We start from the raw sequence: 27,628 nt of genomic DNA on the forward strand, positions 1-27,628 counted from the left end.
CTCTTCAAAGGATGGTGTCTAGGAAATGCTACTGCAAGTGAATTAGTTACAGACATGAGTAGAAGTAAAAGGCAGGGAATTATCGATGCCTGAAAGACAAATCCTTGAGGATTATTGTAAAAACTGATTATCTTCCAAAGGGTGAAAGATAGGGCAGTCTTGGGGAAGGAGGCCACGGTATGCAGGGAGAGGACTATAATAAAAGTATCTATCTAGTATCTATCAATTTCTGGCTAAGCCAAATATGAAGACAAAAGAACGAGAAATAAAGCCTGTCACAGTCACTGAGAACCAGGACTCTTGCAAGACCGTGAAAAGAAAAGCCACAAAGTGTAAGTCTGATGGAACCAACCCCAACAGCAAGAACCGTGCTGTGCATATAGTTTGCTCTTCAAAATAGAGTAAACTTGCTGGCTTAAAGAAAAATTAGAAAAATTTATACCACCCTTGTATCTGGCCCAAGAAGTAGAGAATCAAGGCCAGAATAGGCAGGTACCACAGGACCCCCAGCCCAGGCCAGTGCCCCCGGCCCAGAGAGGCCTGAGAGTTGCCTGACCTGCATGCCCTGAGTCAGCTGCACCAGAACAGGCAGATGTCATGGGACTTCCAGCCCCAGCCAGTCCCCACTGCCCAGAGAGGCCTGAGAGCCACCAGGCCCACACACCCTGAGTCAGCCATGCTGGTGTAGTCAGGAGCCATGGGGCCCCCAGCCCAGGCCCGTCCCTGCTGCCCAGAAAAGGCAGTCCCTTCAGGATCCAGGCCAGACATCAGTGTGGAACGAGTGGACTGTGATACTCCCTGCCACAATGACTAAACACCAAAGGAAAGATACCAGAAATATGAAAAATCAAGAAAGTACATTACCACTAAAGGAAAATAACAATTCTCAAGCTCTAGATCCTATAGAACAGAAAGTCCTTGAAATGACTGACAAGAGATTTTGAGCAACAATTCTGAAGAAACTGAATGAGATACAAGAAAACTCAGTTAGACAACACAATGAAATGAGAAAAAATATAAGCACCCGAAAGAAGTAATGTATAAAGAAATCAGTGGCCTGAAAAAAGATGTAGCAGAGTTTGTAGAGTTGAGGTGAGGGATTTATTCAGTGAAATAAAAAACACAATAGAGAGTCTAACCAGCGGGCTAGAAGAAGCATAAGAGAGAATTTCTGACCTTGATGACAGGTTGTTTGAATTAACACAGGTGGACCAGAAAAAAGAATTTAAAAAATTGAAGAAAATCTAAGAGAGATAACAGAAAACCTTAAGCACTCAAATATCCAAATCATGGGTATTCCTGAAGGGGAGGAAAAGGAAATGGCATTGAAAACATATTCAATGAAATAATAGCAGAACTTCCCAGGTATAGGGAAAGTCACAGATCTTCAGATTCAGGAGACCCAAAGATCCCCAAACATATTCAGTGGACCAACAAGGTCCTCTCCAAGACATGTTATAGTCAAACTGGCAAAACTCAAAGACAAAGAGACAATATTGTAAGCTGCAAGGTAGAAGCATCAAGTCATCTATAAGGAAGCCCCAATCAGACTTACATCAGACTCTTCATCAGAAACCCTAAAAGTCAGAAAAGAATGAGATGATATATTCAAAATACTAAAGGACAAAAATTGCCAGCCAAGAATACTTTACCCACCAAGGCTGTCCTTCCAAAATAAATGACAAATAGTATGTTTCTCAGACAAATAATAATAGTGATAATGGAGACCAAAGAAGTGAATACACTGGCAGAACTGAGATATCTTAAGCCCAAGTTTACAACTGAATTAAAGATCTATTTTTAAAAATACAGAGAGACCTAAAAAATAATGTTGAGTAAAAAGAGTAAGTTGTAGAAGAAAACATAAATTATGATATCATTTCTGAAAATTTTTAAACAGATAAGAAAAATCATGATATTATTCATGAGTATACATATAGTAACTATAAAAATATAAGAATGGACTGGAAAGTTGCACCGTAAATTTGTGATAATGGTTTCTTGTGGGAAGAATATAAATAAAAATCAAATATGCCAATAGAAAAAAAAAAAAAGAAATACAGAATCAAGCTACAAGCAGGTGTTATCTCTCAACTACACAGATATGACTTTTCTGAGACCCAGTGCTATCTTTCTGTTCTCTGCCAGTTTCCCTTTGACTTCAAGTTCCTACATTCTGCAATTAAATTAACTGGCCAATGAATAGGAAAGGAGGCTTGAATATTGCTCTGCTTCTCAATCTTTTCCTTGTTATGTTACCTATAAAATTAAGGCGCAGAGGGCAAATTACAGGGGATTTGAGGGTATATTTATGTATATGATGTTTAGGGTACAAAGTCTTCATGTTTTCTTTACATAATATTGCTAAGAAAAATGAAGCAAAGTATTGGAAGTTGTTAAATATTGGATTGGGACAGAAGTAATGCTTTGTTTTCAGTAATGTAATGAGAAAGTTGAAATTGCTTTCAGTTAAAATAAATATATATATTTTAAATTTTAATCATGGTAAAATATATGAGGCAAAAAATTTGGCTATTTTTAACCATTTTTAAGTGCACAATTCAGTGGCATTAATTACTCTCACAGTATTATGCAACTATCACCACTATTTCCAAAACTTTTATATTTCTTTGAATAGAATGAAACTGTCTAACCATTAAGCAATATCTTCCTTTTCCTGCCATCCCCTAGCCCCTGGTAACTTAATTTACTTTCTGTTTTTAAGAATTTTCCCACTGCAAGGGGCTAGCTGGTTGACTCAGTTGGTTGTAGCACAGTGTTATATATAACCCAAGGTCAAGGGCTCGGATACCCACGCTGGCCAGCAGCTGAAAAAAAAAAAAAAAAAAGAAAGAAAGAAAGAATTTTACCATTATAGAAATTTCATATAATTGGAATCATACAATATTTGTCTTTGTCTGTCTGCCTTATTTCGCTTAGCATAATGTCTTCAAGATTCATGTATGTTGGAGCATGTATTAGAATTTCATTCCTTTTTAAGTCTGAATAATATTTCATTGTGTGGATATACCATATTACCGTGTATCCATTCATCCATTGATGGAAAATTGGGATATTACCAGCTTTGGCTATTGGAAAAAATGCTGCTATGAACATGGCTGTACAAATATCTGCTCAAGTCCCTGTTTTCAATTCTGGATCTGAAAATTGTAGAATCATGTAGTAATTTTTTTGATACATTAAACATTTATTATAATTAATTGGCAATATGATAAGACAGTGCTTGTGTAGCTTGAATATTGGTCAGAATCACAACAAAGCTTAATCCAGCCCAGCATGTACAAGTGATAGTGTAATATTTAGATGCATGTAAGTACATATAAAAGTGATGCTGAACAATGGCATAGTTTTAAAAAACACAGGGCCAAGTAATGCCATTTTATCTCACTCAACTCACTTTTTTGTATGAAAGTTGTCTTTAAAATTTATAGAAGACTTCTGATAACTAGACAGTGCCATGGAAGGAAAGAAAGCTGCTGTAAAGTTTGCAGCACTTCTAACAGGAAGGAAGCAAAATAAATTTGACTTTAACAAGCACCCAGAAGGAACATGCATCCTTTAAATAGTGACTTTACATGCATCACTCTATGAAGGGAACAACATATTTTCTGTAAGATACTGTTATGAAGAATTTCTGGTAAATTAACATTCCACTTTACTTGGGGGCGTCAAAACTAATCCAACAAACTAAATGATTATGACCACAAAAAATTCATCTCAGGAATCAAATGTGCCTTGGCCTTAAAAATTATATGCTCACTATTATGAAACAATCTGTGTCACGCCTGGTTCAGAATGCCTAAAAAATACTTTTTAGTGTAAAACAGCATTATTCCAGTTTAGTTATATAAAATAATCTCTGTTCCCTTTGTTTTAAGATATGTAGTTTCCAATACAGGTCTTTGGTAAAAATTTGTTTTTAAGTTTTATTGAGTTCAATTTTCATTCATTTCATATGACATGTCAATTCCCTTTTTTCTTATATATACTGAAAGGCTGCATTAGTCTTTGGTTTCATAGAAGCAGATATCACATTATAATGTAAGTTTCTTTTGTCAAATACATTAATTAATAAATATATATTGCCTGATTGATTTTACATTTATGTAGATGTGTCATTGTCATGTATGCACATAATCAGATTAAGAGAAACTGACCTACAAACTTTAAAATATCCAGAAAAGGTATCTTTCTTTTTCTGCATCATCGTAATTCATATTTATGTCCCTTAATTTATTGCTTGATTAACCAAATTTCCCTTTAAAAAAAAATTGTGTAGGCCTGTGTAAAGCAACTTAGTAAAACAGTTATACTGACAAGCTGACGAGATATCATCTTACACCAATAGCTAACACGGATATGAAGGCGGTGACCATTTACAGTGTGTGAAATGCCACAAGAAGTCATCAACAAGCGAGGAGGAGTATGTCAGTCTATTTCTTCAAGAACACTACATGTGGTTCCAGCTTCTTCTTGCATTAGATTGACCTGCTCAATTGCTTTAAGGACATTTTTCTTGGGTATTTCCTGAACTTCCCCTCCCAAAAGAAACTCATCGAAAATAAAATATGACTTCTCAAAATTAAAGATGATATCAAGTTCACACACACTGCCAAAATACTTGTCAAGTAATTCCACGTAACAATGAATTATTTCCAGAGTAATTAGTTCATGGTCCTGATCTTCAATAACACAGCAAAAATACAGTCTAGTATATCTTTTGTAAATAATCTTCATATCTCGCCACTCAAGGAAGCTGCACATTTTAGATTTCTGTGCTAAAATAGGTTTAACAAGTCCTCCTGTGATCTTTTTCTTCTCTTTTTCTGATAGTGGGACATGCCATTTCTGCAGTCTAAGCTTTCCTTGACAACTAAAAATCAACATAAACTGCATGGCGGCTGCGGGCCGTGGATAGTGGCTGAGTGGGAGCCCCTGTGACTGTGCGGAGGAAGAGCAGCTGTGTTACTGTGTGTGTTTTGGGGGGGTGGGGGTGGGACCCGGTTGGCCTTATATAATAATTCTATGTTTAATTTTTTGAGGAACTGACATATTGTTCTCCACAGTAGCTGCATCATTTTATATTTCCACCAGCAATGCACAAGGGTTCCATTTCTCCACATTCTCAACCACACTTATTTTCTGTTTTTTGGTTTTATTGGAGTTTTTGATAATAGCCACCCTAACAGATGTGAAGCAATATCACATTGTCATTTAATTCGCATTTCCCTGATTATAGTGATATTGACTATCTGTTCCTGTGCTTACTGGTATTTGTATGTCTGTTCAAGTCCTTTGCCCAGATTGAATTGAGGTTTTCTGTTGTAGTTTTTCTCGTCATTGTTGTTGCATTGTGAGAATTCTTTATATATTCTGGATATCAATCACTTATCAGATATGTGATTTTGCAAATATTTTCTCCCATTCTGTGAGCTGACTTTTCACTCTGTTGATAGTATCTGTTTCACAAATTTTTTAGTTTTGATGTAATCCAATTTATCTGTTTGGTTGTCTTTGCTTTTTTGCCTTATCCAAAAAATCATTGCCAAATTCATTGTCATGAGGCTTTTCCTCTAGGTTTTCTTCTGAGAGTTTTATAATATTACCTCTTACATTTAGGTTTTTGTTTCATTTTGAGTTTATATTTGTATATGATGTAACTAAGGGTCTAATATCATTCTTTGGCATGTGCATATCTAGTTTTCTCATCATTTATTTAAAAGAGTGTCCTTTCCCCATTGACTAGTCTTGGCACCTTCATCAAAAATCATTTGGCAATATGTGTGATTGTTTATTTCTGGGGTGTCTGTTCTATTCCATTGATCTATATGTCTGTCTTCATGCCAGAACCACACTGTTTTGATTTATATAGGGTTGTCCTTAAATATGAAATAAAGAAGTGTGAGTTCTCAAACAGTGTTCTTATTTTTTATGAAGATTGTTTTGGCTATTCAAGGTCCCTTGAGATTCCAAAATTTTAGGATGGATTTATCTATTTCTGCAAAATACATCATTGGGAATTTGATAAAGATTGTATTGTTTTGGGTTATATTGATATATTAATAACATTAAATCTTCCAATAAACGAACAGGTGTGTTTACATTATCTTTGAATTCTTTCAGCAATCTTTTTTAGTTTTCAGTGTACAAAGTTCATTTCTAAGTATTTTACTCTTTTTGATCCTTTTGTAAATGACTTGTTTTCTTAATTTTCTTTTTGAACTGTTCATTTTATTATATACAAACAACTTATTTTTTGTGTTGACTTTGTATCCTGAAAATTTGCTGAATTTGTTTATTAGTTCTAGCAAGTTTTGTTTGTTTTGTGAAACATTTAGGGTTTTCTATATATAAGATCATGTTTGTGAAAAGACAATTTTACTACTTCCTTTCCTATTTGGATGTATTTATTTCTTTTTCTTGTCTAATTGCTCTGGCTAGGACTTGCTGAACAGAGATGGCCACGGTCGGCATTATTCTGCCTTATTTCTGATCCTAGAGGAACAGTTTTCAGTTTTTCACCATTGAGTATGATGTTTTACCATGGGTTTTTCATACATGGCTTTTATTATGTTGAGGTAGTTTTCTTCTATTCCTAGTTTTTTGAGTGTTTTTAACCATGAATTGGGTGTTGAATTTTGTCAAATAATTTTTTTCTGCATCAGGTAAGATGATCATGTGGTTATTTGTCTTGATTGTTTTAATGTGGTGGATTGCATTGATGGGCTTTTTCATGATAAGCCACCTTGAATTCTAGCTATAAGTCCCAATTAATTTACTGCATAAGACTTTTTATTCTGCTGTATTCTGTCTGCTAGTATTTTGTTGAGAATTTTTGTATCAATATTTTTCAAGGATATTGGTCTAGTTTTCTTGTAGTGTATCTGTCTTTGCTATAACAAAGACACTTGCCTCATAAAATGAGTTTGGATGTATTCTCTGCTCTTCGATTTTTTGAGAGAGTTTGAGAAGAATTGGTGTTAGGGCTTCTTGAAATGTTTGGTAGAATTAACCAGTAAAACCTTCTGGTTCTGGGCTTTCCTTTATGAGGAGGTTTTTGAGTATTGATTCATCTTCTTACTAGTTATAGGTCTATTCAGACTTCCTATTTTTTCGTAATTTAGTCTTCGTAGTTGTGTGTTTCTAATAATTATATCTTTTTTTACTTCATCTAGGTTATTCAATTTGTTGGCATGTAAATTTTCATAGCATCATCCTACAATCCTCTTTTAATCTATGCAATATGTAATAATGTCTCCATTTATATTTTTAATTTGTTAATTTGAATCTTTTCTCTTTTTTTCTTAATCAATATAGTTAAAATTTTGTCAATTTTGTTGATCTTTTTGAAGAAACTAGTCCTGGTTTTGTTGATTTTTCTCAATTGTTTTTCTAGTTTCAATTTTATTTACTTCTCTAATTTTTATTATGTTCTTACTTCTACTAGCTTTCAATTTAGTTTGTACTTTTTTTTTTTTTAGTTTTCTAAGGTATAAAATTACTTTGTTGACTTGAGATCTTTCTTCTTTTCAATAAGTATTTACAGCCATAAATTTCCCTCAGAAATGCTTTTAATACATCTCCTAAATTTTGTTATGCTGTATTTTTGTTTTCATTTGTCGCAAGATATTTTCTAATTTCTCTTGTGATTTCTTCTTTGAACCATTTGTTGTTTAAGTGTGTGTTGTTTAATTTACTTATTTATGACTTTCCCACCCTTCCTTTTCTATTGATTTCTAGTTTCATTACACTAAGATTGGAAAAGATAATTTGTATGAATTAAGTTGGTTATTTTATTTTTCAATTCCAGAATTTCTTTTTGGTTCTTTTTCATAATTTTTATTTACATTCTCATTTTGTTTATCATTTATATATCTTTATCCTTATTTCCTGTTTTGTTTTAATTAGTGTTTTTCTTTACCTCTTTGAGCATATTTAAGACAGTTGTTTTAAAGTTTTTTTTTCTAGTATGTTTAATGCCTATGTTTCTTCAGGTATGGTTTCTGCCATGTTATTTTCTCCCTTGAATTGGACATATTTTCGTTTTCTTTTTGCCTTGCAATTTTTTTAAATTAAAAATTGAACTTAAAAAAAACCAGTTACATCTCCCAGTCTTTTCAGACTGTCCCTGTGTTGGGCAAGTCCTTCACTAGTTAGCTGGGCATGATCTGAGCCTTGGGACCAACCTGCTGAGAAAGTTTTCTCTGTTCATTTTCTGAGAATGTGTCTTGCCTGAGCCTACATGTTAGTTTTTGATTTCCCTGTGTACATGGGTTCTTTTAATGTATTAATTTATTTGTGATCCTATCCCAGTTTCTACTCAGGCCCTTAGATCATCTATTCTGTGTACCCACCTGTAATCTCTTGACTCAGGCACCTGTAGGTCTTAGTCTCACTAGGCTTTGTCTGCTGCTTCTCCATGGCTCATATCTGAGGTACATAGCTTTTCCACTGACTGAGATCTTAGTTGGTCCCTACAGGAACCGGTCCTTCAGGCAGCTCTAGACAGGTAAGAATGTTTCAAATATGGTCTGCTCTGGTTTGAGGAAGGGCATTGGGAACTGATATGTTGCCTCCTCCAGACCAAGACTGTACTGCACTGAGGAAGGAGGGGTACAGGACTGATAATAAATACCACAAAATTTCCTATTATTTTGAATGTGGATTTTCCTTTATTGGGCGTTTACTTGGTTGGTGTAGACCTTTGAATGCTTTCCGGGTATATGATAAGTTTATTTTAGTCAACTTTTTAGTTGTTTTTTGAGGTCTCCATAAGGAAACAAGAGCTGGAGCTTCCTAGTCCACCATTTTGCTGATGTCACCCTTTTCTTTTATGGAAACATTTGATGCTACAAATTTTTCATTAAGAACTACTTTACCTGCATCCCACAAATTTTAATGCATTTTATTTTTATTATGCTTCCATTCAAAATATCACACGATTTCCTTTGTGATGTTCTTTTTCATCCATAGAAGATTTAGAAATGAGTTATTTAATTTCCAAATTTTAGGGCTTTTTCTAAAACTTTTATTTTTTGTTGATTTATTTAAAGTGTTCTAAGAGGACATGTTACAAAATTTCAGTATTTTGAAATGTATTTAGACTATTTATGGCCTAACATATGTTGGTAAATGATCCATGTGTCTTTGAAAATAATGTGTATTATGCAGTGTGTATAATATTCTATAAATATCAATTAAGTTGCACTTAATAGTTTCATTCAGAATTTATATGTTCATACTGACTTTTATTTTTTTATTTTTTATTTATTTTTATTATTATTATTATTATTATTTTTATTTTTTTTAAATTTTATTTTGTCGATATACATTCTGGCTGATTATTGCTCCCCATCACCAAAACCTCCCTCCCTTCTCCCTCCCCCCTCCCCCCCAACAATGTTCTTTCTGTTTGCTTGTCGTATCAACTTCAAGTAATTGTGGTTATATCTTCTTCCCCCCCCGTTTGTGTGTGTGTGTGTGTGTGTGTGTGTGTGTGTGTGTGTGTGTGAATTTATATATTAATTTTTAGCTCCCAACAATAAGTGAGAACATGTGGTATTTCTCTTTCTGTGCCTGCCTTGTTTCACTTAATATAATTCTCTCAAGGTCCATCCATGTTGTTGCAAATGGCAGTATTTCATTCGTTTTTATAGCTGAGTAGTATTCCATTGTGTAGATGTACCACATTTTCCGTATCCACTCATCTGATGATGGACATTTGGGCTGGTTCCAACTCTTGGCTATTGTAAAGAGTGCTGCGATGAACATTGGGGAACAGGTATACCTTCGACTTGATGATTTCCATTCGTCTGGGTATATTCCCAAGAGTGGGATAGCTGGGTCGTATGGTAGATCTATCTGCAATTGTTTGAGGAACCTCCATACCATTTTCCATAGAGGCTGCACCATTTTGCAGTCCCACCAACAATGTATGAGAGTTCCTTTTTCTCCGCAGCCTCGCCAGCATTTATCGTTCAGAGTCTTTTGGATTTTAGCCATCCTAACTGGGGTTAGATGGTATTTCAGTGTGGTTTTGATTTGCATTTCCCGGATGCTGAGTGATGTTGAGCATTTTTTCATATGTCTGTTGGCCATTTGTATATCTTCCTTAGAGAAATGCCTATTTAGCTCTTTTGCCCATTTTTTAACTGGGTTGCTTGTTTTCTTCTTGTACAGTTGTTTGAGTTCCTTATATATTCTGGATATTAATCCTTTGTCAGATGTATATTTAGCAAATATTTTCTCCCACTCTGTTCGTTGTCTTTTAACTCTTTTAATTGTTTCTTTTGCTGTGCAGAAGCTTTTTAGTTTGATATAATCCCATTTGTTTATTTTTCCTTTGGTTGCCCGTGCTTTTGGGGTCGTATTCATGAAGTCTGTGCCCAGTCCTATTTCCTGAAGTGTTTCTCCTATGTTTTCTTTAAGAAGTTTTATTGTTTCAGGGTGTATATTTAAATCTTTAATCCATTTTGAGTTGATTTTAGTATACGGTGAGAGGTATGGATCTAGTTTCATTCTCCTGCATATGGATATCCAGTTATCCCAGCACCATTTGCTGAAGAGGCAGTCCCTTCCCCAGTGAATAGGCTTGGTGCCTTTGTCAAAGATCAGATGGCAGTAAGTGTGTGGGTTGATTTCTGGATTCTCTACTCTATTCCATTGGTCAGTGTGTCTGTTTTTATGCCAGTACCATACTGTTTTGGTTATTATAGCTTTGTAGTATAGCTTAAAGTCAGGTAGTGTTATGCCTCCAGCTTTATTTTTTTTTGCTCAGCATTGCTTTGGCTATGCGTGGTCTTTTATTGTTCCGTATAAATGACTGGATAGTTTTTTCCATTTCTGAGAAAAATGTCTTTGGAATTTTGATGGGGATTGCATTGAATTTGTATATCACTTTGGGTAGTATGGACATTTTCACTATGTTGATTCTTCCAATCCAAGAGCATGGCATATCTTTCCATCTTCTTGTATCCTCTCTAATTTCTCTCAGCAGTGGTTTGTAGTTGTCATGATAGAGATTTTTCACCTCCTTGGTTAACTCAATTCCTAAGTATTTTATTTTTTTGGTGGCTATTGTAAATGGGCAGGCTTTCTTGATTTCTCATTCTGCATGTTCACTATTGGAGAAAAGAAATGCTACTGATTTTTGTGTGTTTATTTTGTATCCTGCTACCGTGCTGAAATCATTTATCAATTCCAAGAGTTTTTTTGTAGAGGTTTTAGGCTGTTCAATATATAGGATCATGTCATCTTCAAACAGGGACAGTTTGACTTCATCTTTTCCAATCTGGATGCCCTTTATTTCCTTCTTTTCTCTGATTGCTCTGGCTAGTACTTCCAACACTATGTTGAATAGGAGTGGTGAGAGTGGGCATCCTTGTCTAGTTCCTGTTCTTAAAGGAAAAGCTTTCAGCTTTTCCCCATTCAGGATGATATTGGCAGTGGGTCTGGCATATATGGCTTTAATTATGTTGAGATAATTTCCCTCTATACCTAACTTATAGAGGGTCTCTGACTTTTATTTCTAATTCTTATAAGAAGTACTGAGTTTATTAACATTAATAACTATGATTATGGAATTGTCTCTTCCTTCTGTCAGTTTGGCTTAATATATTTTTAAATTCTATATTAATAACATACATATTTATATTTGATGTGTTTCTGATGTATTCAAATTTTTTGTAATTATCAAGTATCCTTCTTTCTTTTTAGTAACAGCTTCAGGTTTGAGATCTATTATGTCTGATATTAATATAGTTAGTCACTTTGGCTTTCAAATATATTTTCTGCCTCCTTTTTTTATGGGATTCCAATTATATTAATATTGGAATTTCATTTTGTCTCCCAAGTCTCTGAGTTTCATTTTCATTAATCTTTTATCTTTCTGTTTTTTATGTTAAGAAATTCTACCGGTGTATTTTCATGCTCACTGATTACTTGTTTGACCGTATAAAATCTGTTTTTGAGCTATCTACATTTTTTGTAAAATTTTAGTTATTGTACTCTTCAGCCTCTAAATTCTCATTTGGTTATTTATTTTAGAGTTCCTATTTTACTCTCAAGGTTCTCTATCTGTGTGTTTGATGTTCTTCTACTTGTTGAATGTATTCTCCTTAATTTCTTTGAATGTATCTATGATAGGTGCTATAAAACCTTTGTCCGATTCATCCAACACAATGGCCCACATGTAGTGGATTTCTATTGGCCGCTTATTTTTCGACTAATAATGTCCACACTTTGCACTTTCTGCACATATCTAGCAGCTTTTGATTGAAAATTGAATATTGTTGATAACAGGTTATAGGGAATGGATTCTGTCATGTTTACCTGAGAATTTTGCTGTTGTTGTTGTTCTAATAAGGAGTTAACTTGCCTAAATTCAAAATGTAAACTTTATCTACTATGCAGTGTTCAGCTGCTATCTCTCTGCTGTCTTTGAATGCTTTTCACTGTTGCTTTTTGTGCAATTTGGTGGTCAGCCAAGGAGTTGAGCAGAGATGTAGCTCATACTCTCTGTGCTTTCCTTCCTTCTAAGAATTCCTTTTTTATTTCAGTTTTTTTTATTCCTTTTTATGTCAGTTTCAGGCTCTGTTTTCTGAAATGTCAAGAAGATATTTGCATATGTCCTATTTTGTGTTTCCATAACATGCACAGATAATTATCATAGCATTTTGTTGTTGTTGTTTTTTGTTTTATTTTATCAATATATGATGTAGTTGATTTTTGTGTCCCTTTACCGATCCTGCTTCCCCCTTCTCTCTCCCCCCTCCCACCCATTAACATTATATCTGTTCACTTGTCTTAACAAGTTCAAAGAATTGTGATTGTTGTATCACAGCATTTGTTAATATGATAGGGTTGAAATCATCAAACTTTGGCCTGCAGGAAAAATCTGTCACATTGCCTATTTTTGGAAATACAATTTCATTGAAACATAATGCATAAATGTTAAATATTTATGTAATGTATACAGTTACTTTTGTACTTTTTAAAGTGAAGTTAAGTAGTTGTGACAAAGAACCCATGGCCTGAAAAGTGTAAAATATTTACTCTATCGCCCTTTGTAGTGAGTTTTCCAACCTCTGAAACAGAGTGTTATTGAATTTATTTTTTTTATGTTTGATGTGAAAACGTCAAACTAGAATCCCCTAGAAAGTAGAAACAATACTTTGCTTTGTTTCACCAGCAAGCACTGGAACAATGATTAAGACAAATTATGTGTTTTAAAACTCTTAAAAATTAATAGTGCATTTTTATATGTAACTTAAACTAAAAATATTAAAATAAACTATAAAATAAGTGGAAGGAAGATAGTGCAATAAAGTTCTGATTAATTCTAATGGTGAATATTTTCATGGTTATTTTAAAAAATAAGGCAACACTATTTTTAATAATGAAATTTAATATTGCTATTTTTTTTTGGTGTCCTAAACACATGCTTATTTTACCTATTGTATAATGCAGTCCTGACTCCATAACTCAGTGTTGAAATTCCTAGAAGATGACAGCTAAATAGAACCAACATGAATTTTCTCACCTTTGAATATGATGTTTTGCCTGTCAGATGGAACTTCCTACTGGGTGTTCTCTGAGATTCTTAAATGTGTCATCCTATATCTTTTGTTTTGAAAAATTCTAGGCCATTATCTCTTAGAAAATATTTCCCATTCTCACTCTCTCCTAAAATTCCAATTACATATTAGTTAAACTGTTTGTTATTCTCTGCAGTTCTTGAATTCTCCATTCTGTTTTTCTTTCTTTTTTTTTTTTCATTTTTTTTTTCTCTTCATGTTTCAATTTGAGTGATTTCCATTGACCTATCTTCAAATTCGCTGACTCACTCTTTGATTATGTTAGGCATGCTGATGACATTTCTGAAAGCATTCTCCATCTCTGTTACCATATGACTGTGTGTGTACGTGTGTGCCCTTCTCCCAGTGGCTTAAATCTTTTGTTCACTAGAGAAAAGAAGTGTGTGTGAGGCTTTGTAGCTTTCCTATGGCAGCCCCTGGTCCCCTCCTTCAATCTGAACTCAGGAAAGGTTTTTCTGATTTCTTGCCCTGCCCCCAGTGGTTCTTGTAAATACCCAGGGAAATTCATGGAGAAGAGGCAGCATGTGGGGTAGGTTCCACTCATGGCTACGCTCCCAAGAGTTCTCACAAGGTTCACATTTAGCCTTTAGCACTTTGTTAAATTTTGGTGAAAGTCTTAACAGCTTATGTGATCCTTGGGTGTATGTCCCAGTAAGCAACTGTCCCATAGTTAATTGAAGTAGCAAGTTTTTTGTTAGATTTCTGGTTAGTTGCCTGTCTGTTGGGTTTAGGAAGAGTTATGATTTTGTAGGTTATTGTATTAGTCTGTTTTGTGTCGCTATAACAGGAATACCTGAGACTGGGTAATTTATAAAGAACAGAGGTTTATTTGGTTTACGATTCTAGGACAGCTGCATCTGGCATGGGCCTCAGGCTGCTTCTACTCATGGTGGAAAGGAGCAGGCACCCGGCAGGTAGAAGCAGATTACATGGCAAGAGGAAGCAAAAGAGAGAGAGAGAGAAAGAGGAGGAGCCAGGGTCTTTTTAAACAACCAGCTCTCATGGGAACTTATAGAGCAAGAACTTACTCATTAATCCCCCCTCTCCCAGGGAGAGCATTAATCCATTCATGAGGGATCTGCCCCCCATGACTCAATCAGTTTCCAACACTGTCACATTGGGGATCAAATTTCCATGTGAGTTTTGGAGGGGACAATATATCCAAACTCCGTCATTCCACCCCTGGTCCCCCAAAACTCATGTCACTCTCACATACAAAATACAGTCATTCCATCCCAACAGTCCCAAAAGTCTTAGCTTGTTTCAACACCAACTTAAAAGTCCAAAGTCCAGAGTCTCCTTTGACACCAAAAGCAAAAGTCCTTCCAGCTGTGAACCTGTAAAAATCAAAACCAAATTTATCTACTGCCAAGACACAGTGGTGGAACAGACATTGGGTACACATTCCCATTCCAAAAAGGAGGAATAGGCCAAAAGAAAGGAGAAACAGGTCCCAAACAAGTCTGAAACCCAGCAGGGCAGATATTAAGTCTTAAAGCTCCAAAATAATCTTCTTTGACTCTAAGTCCTGCATCCTGGGCACAACTGGGCATCGGCAGCATCACTCCCACTGCTCTGCACACTGGTGCCTGTGGCTTTTCCAGACCGGTGTTCCACTCTGGTAGCTCCATAGGTCTGGGGTCTCCATGGTGGTCTCGCTGTCGTGGCTCTACTAGATATTTCCATGGTGGAGGCTCTCTGTGGGGGCTCTGACCCCACTCTTCTGCTCAGCAATGCTCTAGTAGATGGCCTCTGTGGTGTCTCTGCCCCTGCAGCAGGTCCCTGCCTGGGTCCCTAGGCTTTCCATATATCATCTGGAATCTGGGTGGAGGCTACCGTCCCTCCACTGCTCTCATGTCCTGCCAGCCTGCAGATTTAAGACAATGTGGACACCTCCGGGGTTTCAGGCTTCTGCTCTCCAGAGCTGCTGCATGAACTATACTTGGGGCTGCTCCAGCTGGAACAGCTGGGATACAGGGAGCAGGTTCCCAGGAGCAATTGCACCCCAGGTCTGTCCTCCGGGAAAACTCATTCCTTCTACACCTCAAGGTGATGGGTGGGCACCCTTCCAGACTTCTTAATAAAAAAAAAGAGAAGAAAACACACACACACACACACACACACACACACACACACACACACACACACACACACAACATAGGAAGATAGATCTAAGTCCAGATCTTGGCTTCAGCACTCACCATGGGAATGACCAATGGCAAATCATTTCATTTTAGTTATCTCATTTAGAAAATAGTCATGATTGTAATCCTATCTTCTCAGGTTTGTTGGAAATATTTAAAGATCAACTATTACTTATTACTCCTTACGTTAAAGACTTCCTAACTTAAAGGCTGATCTAAAAGCCTCCATTTTTTTTTTTTTTAACTTTATCCATTTTCAGCCAGTGTTTTTTGGGCCTAAAATCTATTTTTACGAAGATTATACTTACTTTAGTGAGCCTTTTAAAATCATATTTGGAATTAGGAGATAAAAATATATACACATCGTGTAATTTCTTAGGTTTCTTTATATATCAGTTTTTGTTTGTCTTGATTGTGTTTATTCTAGCCTCATAAAATTTCGCTGTATTGGATGTCATGCAGTATTGGATGTCATGCAGCATTGGATGTCATGCTGTATTGGATGTCATGCAGCATTGAAACAGGAACTCTGGAAGCTCCTAAATAACATGGTTGGCTCTGATAACTTGGTTATTGAATGTTTAGTTGGTAAAACCCCCAGGTGGTTATATAAAATTTTAAGAAATGTTTTTTGTTAGTTCATTGTAATTTCATGAGGCCAGGAAAGAAAAATCCAAAAGCACTTGGCTAAAATTGTAAGTCCATTTTCAAAATCAAGAAACCTTATACTTGTAAAGGAGAATTTTGTATAGAAAAGCAAAACTTCTCTACCATTTTTATTTAGGGACAAATACAGTAAATATTTATTGAGTAACAATTGGGTTATCTCTATATGCTCTAGATACAATAAAGAATTAAAATTTGTGCCTTGATGTGTTTATAATCTAGTGGGACATACGGCTACATAGTCAATGAATTGAAATCGATTATGATAAATGTTTAAGAGTTATGTAGAAGATGTTGTAAAGTTGTCCTGGTTATTAGCATCTGGCTGCCTCAATGCCAAGATAATGTCTTTAGCAACCAGTTTATCTGTTTTACCCTTGTGTTTTTCTCCCGCTCTCCACTTTTCTACCTCACGGCCAGGCTGCAAATTTTCCAAATCTTTACGCGCTGCTTCTCTTTTAAATTCTGGCTTTACATCATGCCTTTGCCACCATAATTCAGAGTAGGCTGTTAAAAGTAGCCATACAGCTTCCTTAATGCTTTGTTACTTGGAAATTTCTTCTCCCAAATATTCCGGTTCACATCTCTTAAGTCCCACCTTCCACAAAGTCTAAGGGCATGGACACAATGCAGCCAAATTCCTTTCTATGGTGTAGCAAGGGTTATCTTTTGTCCAATTCCTGATAAGTTCCTCACTTCTATCTGCCACTTCATGATCCGCATGGCTTTTACTGTTCACATTTCTATCAGCATTCTGGTCCCAACCATTTAGCCAATCTCTAAAATGTTCCAAACATTCTCTCATCTTTTTATCTTCTTCTGAGTCCTCCAAACTCCTCCAACCTTTGCCCATTACCCAGTTTCAAAGCTGCATCTGCATTTTCAGGTATCTGTAAAGCAACACCCCACTTTCGGTACCAATTTTTTGTATTGGTCCATTTTTGCTGCTTATAACAAAGTACACTAAACTGGATGATTTATAAAGAAAAATTAAATTTATTGCTTACAGTTTCTGAGGCTGGGAAGTCCAAAGTCCATCTGGTGTTGGCAACAGTGACTTAGAGGTCTCACATTGCAAGATGGTGGAAGCAGAGAGAGCAGAGAGAGAGCAAGACAAGCTCTCCTCTTCTTTAAAAGCTCTCAGAGTCACGCTCCTGACCACCATTTTTAATCCATTCATTACTGCATGATCCTACAAACCAATTCCTCTTCAAGGCTCCACCTTTCAGTTACCATTATAGGATTTCCCATGCTCTTACCAGTCACAGTGGGGGCTAAGTTTCTAATACATAAAACTGGAGGGACACAATTAAGCTTTAGTGAGTTTTGGGGAGATATAATTCAATCCACTACAGTTATCAAGTGTTTTCTTATCTCTTCTTTATGGGTAGAAATGAAGTCTTTTCCAGCTTTTTATATTTTAAGCAGAAACTAGAATTTGACAAACAGTTTTGATTTACAATAATGTTAATAAATGCTGAAATTGTCTAGAGTCATTGCTAATAACCATGAAGGTTTTTATTTTAGTTAAAAAAAATATTTTACTCTATTTATTATTTTCTTTTTTAAAAAAATTGGTTATGGATATTCATGATACAAAGCTGATTGTCAGCCCTCGTGCCCATGATGTGGGGACCAGATTCATACTGGCTATATACCCATTACCACAAATTGCATTTGTATCCCATGTCCCCTACTCAATTATCCCCAACCTCCCTCCCCCTCCCCCTTTTCCCCTCATTCCACTTTGTAGCCCATAGAATGTTCTCTCTCTCTGCAAATCTAACTCAAGGATTCAAATTACTGTGTGTTTTGAAAACTAGGTCAAAAAGTTTTTATTAGAAGATATTACTTATCCTAGCAATTCTGAAAAACAAGTTATTGATTTTATTTCATTCACTCATTTGACAAATATTTGAGTGTTTAGCATGTGCCAAGCACATCTTTTTTTGTTCAAATACATTGGAAATGTGCTAAATATTTTTCAAAAAGGACTAATTATTTTGTTTACTTTAGTACTTCCCAAACCTTTTGCAAATTTTTAAAGTTTGTAAAAAAAAGTTTGTATGATTATTCAAAACAGAGTATAATGGACAATTGGTTATACAACTTCAGAAGGAATAGTTACATCAAATTCTTTGTTTTTTTATGCACGCATGTGTGTGTAACTGGTACTCCTGGAGTTGTGTATGGCTGCAATTCTGTGTTTTTCAAATATATTTGACTGAGAAATTACAATCCCATCTCACCCAACCATATTTTTGTTTTTCTTTTTCTTTTTCTTTCTTTCTTTCTTTTTTTTTTTTTGGTAGAACAGAGGACCTATTTTCCACACAGTATGTAATAGAAAATGAAATGTTGTAAAAATGAGTATCAAAAAATTCTTCAATGTTATAGTTATTTCTCCCAGAGTGTTCATTTTAAGGAGAAGAATAAATCTTAAATGTATGTTTTTCTAGCTATTCCTTTTGGATTAGCATCTTGATTTAGCAACCTGGAATTGTAAATACTATTTTAACTGTTAGTGTACTGGTTTGGAGCAGTGGTTCTCAAATTTCACATGCACCAAAATAAACTAGAGTTTGTTAAATAGGTTGCTGAGCCATAACCCCAGAGTTCCTCATTGAGTAAGTCTAAGATAGGGCCCCAGTACTGGCATTTTAATAAGTTCCCTGGTGATGCTGATGCTGCTAGTTCAGGCAAATGCTTAGAGGACATGTGGTTTAGGGTATAATACATGGGCATTGTGTGTATATACCACATTTCCTTATCCAGTCGAATGGACAGAAAGAATGATGTTTTGTAATGATGAATATACTAATTATCTTGATTTGATCATCACATATTGTACACAGGTATTGAAAGTCAACTCTGTACTGCACAAATATGTATAATCAATTATATTTCAATAAAAAAAGAGAAGAAAGCACACACATGCACATGCGCACATGTGCACACACGCATGAAACAGGCAGACAGATCTAAGTCCAGATCTTGGACTCAGCACTCACCATGGGAATGACCAATGGCAAATCATTTCATTTTAGTTATCTCATTTAGAAAATAGTCATGATTATAATCCTATCTTCTCAGGTTTGTTGGAAATATTTACTGATCAACTATTATTTTTACTCCTTAAGTTAAAGGCTTCCTAACTTAAAGACTGATCTAAAAGCCTCTATTTTTTTTTTTTTTACTTTATCCATCTCAGATGCCAGTGTTTTAGGATCCTAAAATCTATTTTACAAAGATTATACTTACTTTAGTGAGACTTTTAAAATCATATTTGGAATAAGGAGATAAAATATATAACACATCATGTAATTTCTTAGGTTTTTTTATTTATAAGTTTTTGTTTGTTCATTTGTCTTGAATGTGTTTATTCTTCCCTCGTAAAGTGTTGCTGTATTGGATGTCATGCAATATTGAAACAAGAACTGTGTATGCTCCTACTTAACAGTTGGCCCTGATACCTTTGTTATTGAATTTTTAGTTAGTAAAACCCCCAGGTGATTATACAAAATTTTAACAAATGTTTTAAAATGAACAAAATGTTCATTTTAATTTCATGAGGCTAGGAAAGAAAAATTCAATAGCACTTGGCTAAAATTGTAAGTCCATTTTCAAAATCAAGAAGCCTTATATTTGTAAAGGAGAATTTTGTATAGAAAAGCAAGAATTCTCTACCACTTTTATTTAGGAACAAATACAGCAAATATTTATTGAGTAGCAATTGGATTATTTCTATATGCTCTAGAGACAATAAAGAATTAAAATTTGTGCCTTGATGTGTTTATAATCTAGTGGGACATACAGCTACATAGTCAATGAATTAAAATCTATTATGAAAAATGTTTTTTTAAAAGTTGTGTAGAAGATATTGTAAAATTTTTAGGTAAGGGAGTAATTTTAAATCAAGGAATTCTGAGTCTGGAAATTCTGAGCCTAGGAATTTAAAAAGGCTTGAATATGAGAATATATTTGAGGTATGTTGTGGAAGATGAATTAAGGTATTATAGAGGGAGAACCAATAGCAGATGTTATACGTTTGTCCAGAGGAAAGATCAATATGAGAGGCACATAGAAAAAAAAAGTACATAATGTATTTAAGTAATTGCATGAACCCATGAAATGGGTATACCTGGGTGTCCAGGTAAACCAATATATGAAAATTAAAGACAGATATTGATATAGAAAGTTATTCCTCAGATCATGATGCATTGAGAGTCTTTATCCGTAGAACAGAGATGACAAACTACAGTCAAATCTGTTCTGTTGACTGTTTTTGTAAATATGATTTTATTGGAACTTGGCTAAGACCATTTATTTAACTATCGTCCATGGCTACTTCTGTGCTACAAACACAGAGTTGGATAGCTGTAACAAAGACCTTATGGCCCTCATAATCTATAGTATTTCCTGTCTGGACCTATACAGAGAAAAAATTCTCTGACCCCAGTTATAAATCAGTGCAACATGAAGCACCAGTCTGTTAATAGCAGTTACAAGTATGACAAGATAAGGAGCTTTCACCAGAATGTGAATTAATTAATTCATTGTTTCCTTCACGAAGAAAGTCTTGAAACGAGAACAACAATGTTAGCTGATCTGGACAGGTGTTTAGCAAATGGATGCATATTCTAGTGAAACTTTTTATTTACTTGTAGACCAATATCATACAATTTAGTTAAAGAACCACACTTTGAGTCAGTAAAGATGTATTGAAAATTTCTAGGCAGGATGATAGGAAAGATGTATGCTTTAGGAAGTACCATTAAGGTCAAATAAAAGCCTTTTTAAAAGTTTGCTTTTTATTTATTTTTTGCCTCTTCTGGAATACTATGGCAGAGTGTACAGGGTATGGGTAGATCTTTGCAGTCAGACAGAGCTGATTCCAAACCTTGGGGAGTCAGCCGTTAAGGAGATCTGACACCCGATAAGGAATGTTCCTTTTCTCCTAATTTATATTTTAAAATTCCACACAAAAACTCTGATTGGTCTGGCTCTCTTATAAAGCCTACTACTCACTCCAGAAGATGGTAGGTCAGGAAGTTTGTTCATCAGACACATTGGAGTTGGTGCTGGGGGTTCACACCACCAGGGGTGGCCTTCTACAGCTGCAAGGATAACACTATGGATACTGTTAGGTGACTAATACTATCCAACTCTTTCTCCGTCCATTCTGGCTGCTCTAACAAAATACTGTGAACTGAGCGACTTATAAACAACATTTATTTCTCACAGTTCTGGAGGTTGTGGAGTCTAAGATCAAGACACAGACAGACTCAGTGTCTGGTGAGCACTTTGTTTCCTAGATGGCACCTTCTACCTGGGTTTCACCTGGTGGAAGAGCTGAGCTAGTTTTCAGGAACCTCTTTTGTAACGGCCCTGATCCCGTTCATGAGCCTCCCCCCTCATGACCTAATCAACTTCCCCAAACTCCACCCCTTAATACTGTCACGTTGGGGATTAGGATTTTAACGTATGGATTTTGAGGGACATGGACATTAAGACCATAGCAAATTCTTCATATTTTCTGGTACTTGTTAAGCTAGTTAAGTTCTTGAGAGCTTTTAGTAGATCAAATCCTTCCAGGTATGTCAAAATAGCCTACGGTATCACAATGAATCAAAGGGCAGACCTTAACCCAAAGAATGAGCCTGGAGAATATGTACCTTATACTGTATACATACATACCCAAAGGTTAATTGGCCTTATACAAAAATATTTTCATTCATACATGCAAGGGTATTTTTTTCTTACTAATTTAATAAAGAGTGACTACCCAGGAAATTCTCAACTAAGGAAAAATCACAGTCAGCATTTTAATTACTTAATCTGCAAATAGTAAGACTTTAGACACTGATTATCCTATGAGACCTAGGAGATTTTTTTTTAATAGCATGAACTATAAATCAGATCCCTTTTTATAATGCCTTTTTAAGTGACTTGTACATCATCACCTTGCATCTTTCCTTTTACAACACCAGAAAGTATAACACAATATTCTGAAACTTTTACTACCATGTGGTTTATGATATGATTTATTAGAAAAAGATATGTTTCTATAAAACATCCTACTTCCTACTCTGTATGAGAAAAGATAATTTGAAGGTTGATAGAGAGATGCTGATATTTTATGGATGACTGCCCTGTTAGCTGTGGTCATTATTGCTGCTGCACTCATGCCGGGAGAGGAGCTGATTTCCTTTGCTGGTACATGTTTGAATAATTTCATCCCAGATGCAGGCAAGTGTTTATGTAATTCTTCATTTTTCCATTAGGAGTCATACATTCATCATGTGCCCCCAATTAATGCCTGTAAGACTGTTGACCAAATGATCTACTGCTATACTGGTGCTGTGTTCACAGTTTGAAATACAAACACAAATGTAATTTTGTTATTTGTGTTTTTCAAATTGATCTCCTGCCATATCTCCCTTTTTGCTTTTCCTTGCAGGCAAAGCAGTATTTCAGGAATATGTAATTTCAGAGAATTGTTTCCATAATTTATTTTATATTTGTCTTTGTGACTGAATTTTCTAGAATTATATTGGATGGGGGAAGTTAAGCATTATTGTTTTTTTGTTTGTGTAGTTTCTGGGATATTAATATAGGGATCTTTATTTGAAGAACCATTGTCTAGGTGCTTTTATCATTATCAAAACTGTGACCTTTAGTTGCTTAATTCATCCGTAGTCTCCAGATCTATTTACTTGTTCTGTTTTTTCTATTTTGCATTTTTTTTGCCCCCCTTGGAACAATTACCAGATCTTATATATAATTTCGTCTGCGTCTATAATTTCTGTGACTCTCTTGGTCTTTTTATTTACACTTATGCTTTACTAATTTTAAACTCACTTTTTAATTTTAGCTTGAGGGTATTTTAGCTTTTTTATTTTAGCTTTTATTTTATTTGAGGGTCTACTGTCCATGCACCAGACACTGTGCAGAAGACAGAAGAGACATAGCTCCTAAATACAGAGATAAACATGTTAACGTCTTGGGATATTTTATCCAGTTCTTGCTTGTATGTATGTAGTTACATAATATGTATGTATAACAACATACACAGTACAAAAAATGTACTGTTGAACATCTGACATAATGCATGTATATAGTAGGCAGTCAATGAAAATTACGTTCACTAAATGTGATACAAATGTTTTCTCCCATTCACTGGTTGGTCTTCTAATCGTCATAGTGGTATCTATGATAAACAGAAATCCTTCATATAAATGCATTCTCATTTTTCAGTATTTCCCTTTATGGTTAGTGATTTTTATACACTTTTAAAAACACTTTCTTACTCCCACATCATAAAGGTATTGTTATGTTATCTCATACAAGCTCGTTTTGCCTTCCACATTCCAGGTACAGTCTTCCTGGAATTTATTATTTTTGAATGCTGTGAAACGTAGGTCAAGTTTCATTTTTTTCTCCTCAGTTCATTTACTGAAAAGATTGTCACTGCTCTGAATAGCCAAATTTTTCATAAGTCAGATGTGTAAATATTTGAGTTTACAGAAAAAATAGAATTGAAAGATAATATGAATCCATGAACTTTCTGGAAAGAAAAGCAGTCTTTTATAGGGATCTGTTTCAAGACTCTTTCTTCCAGTTCTCTGGACTATTTGTTCTTGTTTCAATACCACTCTGTCTTAAGGTGTTAGTCCGCTCAGGCTGCTATAACAAGATACCGTAGACTCGGTGGCTTACAAACAACAACAATTTATTTCTCACAATTCTGATGGCTTGGAAGTCCAAAATCGAGGTACTGGGAGACTCAGAGCCTGGTGAGGGTCTGTTTCCTTGTTCATTGATGGTGCCTTCTCTCTGCATACTTGTCTTTATATCGTGGAAGAGGCTAACTAGCTTTCTGGGGTCTCTTTTATGAGGACTGATCCCATTAAGGTGACTTCATTACCTCCCAAATGGCTATATATCCTCTTACCATCACCTTGGTATTTAGGATTTCAGCATATGAATTTTGGGGTGATATAAACTTTCAGACCATAGCACTTAATTACTGCATCTTTATAATGAGTCTTGATATCTGATTAAGACCACCAACTTTTTTCTTCTTCATGACAAGATTGGCTACTCCTGTCTCTTTATATTTCTGTCTGGAGTTTGGGATTAGTTGGCTAATTTCCGAAAAATAAAATCGATTGGGATTGTGTTGAAATTTCATTTAAATTCCAACACAATCTATTTGTGAAGAACTGATGTATTTAAAATACTGTCATACAATTCACAACACAGTGTTGTGCTGGAGTCAGATTGTGCTGGTTCAGGAGAGCTGACTGGACCCGTCTCTTCCCAACTACCATTCCCAATGGGAGGAAGAGGCAAGGTTATATAAAGATTTGTATGGCACATTAAATATCATTATTGCAGCCTAAGTCTATTAAGCTTTTAGCAAGTTTTAAGAAGTGAATTTGGGGACATAATATAATCCATCCATTTTTAAAAGATTGCTCTAATTGGTGTGGCAATAATAAACTAAGTGGACAGTAGAAGTGGAAGACCAGTTAGGAGGCTTATTATTCCCAGGCAAGAGATAACACGAGTTTGACTTAGGTGGTGGCGTTAAAATTGGAGAGGAATGGGCAACTTAAGCTATATTTCAGAAGGAGAACCCGATTTCACTGAGGACATTCATATATGCTGAAATAATTTTATGTATTATAAACTTACAATAATCCTGACATTTCCTTAAAGAGAGATTCGAACATTAAATAAATCATACACATATAGAAATCTGCATGTTCTTTTTGTCTTGGCTGTTCTTACAGTTGCTTCTATATACCTGAATGTAAAAGTATGTGCATCTTTGCTCTTAGTATCCCTAGAATACTGGGATATTACACATATAAGGAACAAAGCTGAAAGTGCTTTTTCATCAAGACATAATTCAGACAAATACAATCCTGCCTCTTAAAAGCTATCTTAACTTATACTCATGTGGTTTGCAGGGCACTGAAGTTCTTATTTCATCAGTAACACCAAATGACATAAACATAGCTATAAATTACAACTACCACTTGTTTAATATATAAAATGGGCCAGGTACTGTGTTAGATATTCCACATATTTTATTTCGAATTTTTATTAAAGCCATACACAGTACTATCCCATTTAATAAAATGAAGCAATTGATGTATTCAGAGAAGTTAAATAATCTGCCTAAAGTTGCCCACCTAATAAATAATGAGGACAGAGGCCAAACTCTGTTGTGTCTTTTGCAGATAATTATATTCCCAGTGCATTGGACAGCCACTGGCAAGACTGGAAAGACTGAACATTCAATAAATACGTGGTGACTGAATGAACTCTTCTGTCTCTCCATCTATTTGCTATTGATTTTTCACATTTCTTTTGTCAAAAAAAAAAGATAAAATATTCAAAATAAAATGGTTTTAGTAAGTAGCAAGCTTACACTCCGTAGTATCTAGTAGTTATACTTAGATTTGAAAATAGCAAGAAATCAATTTTTTTTTAAAAAAAGAGTACCAGAATGCCCAAATAGTGAGGAATCACTTTATTTAATGCTTCAAAAAGAGGTGAAACTGAACTAAATTAAGATAAAGAGAATACATTTGAACCAAAAGCCTTTTAGACCTATGAGCTGAACCCCAGACCAGTTTCCTTTTTGTTTTTCATGCTCTAGTTACTTATATATTTTTCTTCTTTTTATGCTTCTTCTAAAGGTAGTCCATGCTTCAGGTCCTTACTTTACCCATATGAAAATAAGATCTAAAAAGCTGATCAGAGTATTGTTAGTATCACTGTAAAAAAATCAACCAAGTTATTACAGATTTAGTTATTTCAATCTTTGCTATAACTTACATACATTGTACCAACTGATATCACTACAAGGCCATAGATTCAAAATCAAAATGGTAGAAGAATTATTTCTTATGAAGGTTATGGACCATAATTATGCATAAAACATTATACTTTTAGGAAAAATTATAGAGCAGTAAAATATAGTCAATACAAACTATGTTATGTTTTGCAATTTTCTTTTTTTATCTGATAAATAAAATATTTTATTTATTTTTCTTTAGAAATACCACAGATGGCTGGTACCTGTATGCTGATAGTTCATATGGGAAGTTTGGTGACATGGTTGACATCCTGACTCCTGTCATTTCACTCACGGGACCACACTGTACCTTGGTGTTCTGGACTCACATGAATGGTGCCACAGTTGGTTCACTCCAGGTACTGCTTAGGCAGCATCACATTTTCTGAGTTTTCTCTGAAAAAATTCATACTGCATAATTTAGCATCATTAAAATATAATCCATTAATAAATGAAGATGAACAACTACCAACACTTCACTAGTTTCTTATAGGTATGATTGATATGAGTGGTTACTAGGTAAATATTTTTCTATTTAGTTTATGACTATCATCTCTGTTCTGAGTTTACAGCTTCTTTGTAACACTATTTTACACTTCAAACATATCGTGTAGGTTTCAGTATCAATGTTCTGAGTATATACACTTTGGCCATATTTGGATATGAATTCTTGTTTTCTTTGATGGCAGTAGTGCTACATTCTCTAGTAGTCTTTTTCAAATTGTTTCTTTGTAAAATCTTTGTTAAAAAAAAAAAAGGGAGACAGAGACAGAATTAAATTATTTCAAACTCATGATATGTTGCAAGAGTATCACAGACAACTCCAATATACTCTTAACTCAGAGAAGCTATTTTTTTTTGTTTTTGCCAATTGTCCCGGTAATGTCTCTTACAGCAAAAAAATCCAATAAAGAATCACACATTGCACTGTTATTTCTTTCTAGGGCCTTTTAAACTAGAATAATTCCTTAATTTTCCATAGACTTTTATGACATTGGTATTTTAAAAGATTATAGCCAAGTCATTTTGTAGAATACCCCCCAGTATGAATTTGTTCAGTGTTAAGCATTTTTTTTGCCATAATATCACCAATATTGTGTTGTTTTTATTGATCCCATTGGGTAATGATGTCTATTAGTGCCATTATTTCTGTTCTCTTTGTTATCAATAAATATTTTGTGAAGAGATATTTTAGAGATATTTTAAGGCTATGTAAAATCCTGATCTCAATTCAATTTTACCCACCAGTGTATGCCTCCATTAGAATTTTTTACCTGAATAAATTTTCCTATGATAATTGCCTAATTATAATTTCCTAACTCCATATTCTG

At 34.8% G+C, this 27,628-nt stretch overlaps 2 protein-coding genes across 2 annotated transcripts in view; one reads left to right on the forward strand and one right to left on the reverse strand.

Annotated features, from left to right (window-relative positions):
* Positions 1-27,628, forward strand: part of MALRD1 (MAM and LDL receptor class A domain containing 1) — a 632,630-nt gene that overhangs the window by 221,930 nt on the left and 383,072 nt on the right. Inside the window, exon 22 of the mRNA XM_063101139.1 lies at positions 26,500-26,656. Within this exon, the coding sequence (XP_062957209.1) occupies positions 26,500-26,656 (157 nt within the window). The remainder of the gene's footprint in view (positions 1-26,499; positions 26,657-27,628) is intronic.
* Positions 4,450-4,917, reverse strand: LOC134380098 (AP-1 complex subunit sigma-2-like). The gene has a single exon (XM_063099622.1). It carries the CDS (start codon positions 4,915-4,917, stop codon positions 4,450-4,452), a length of 468 nt encoding a protein of 155 aa, XP_062955692.1.

The sequence above is a fragment of the Cynocephalus volans genome, chromosome 6 (genome assembly GCF_027409185.1).
Source record: "Cynocephalus volans isolate mCynVol1 chromosome 6, mCynVol1.pri, whole genome shotgun sequence".
NCBI lineage: Eukaryota > Metazoa > Chordata > Mammalia > Dermoptera > Cynocephalidae > Cynocephalus > Cynocephalus volans.

Excerpts from the sequence above, each read along its gene's own strand:
- LOC134380098 (XM_063099622.1), bottom strand. The coding sequence starts at position 4,917 with ATGCAGTTTATGTTGATTTTTAGTTGTCAAGGAAAGCTTAGACTGCAG.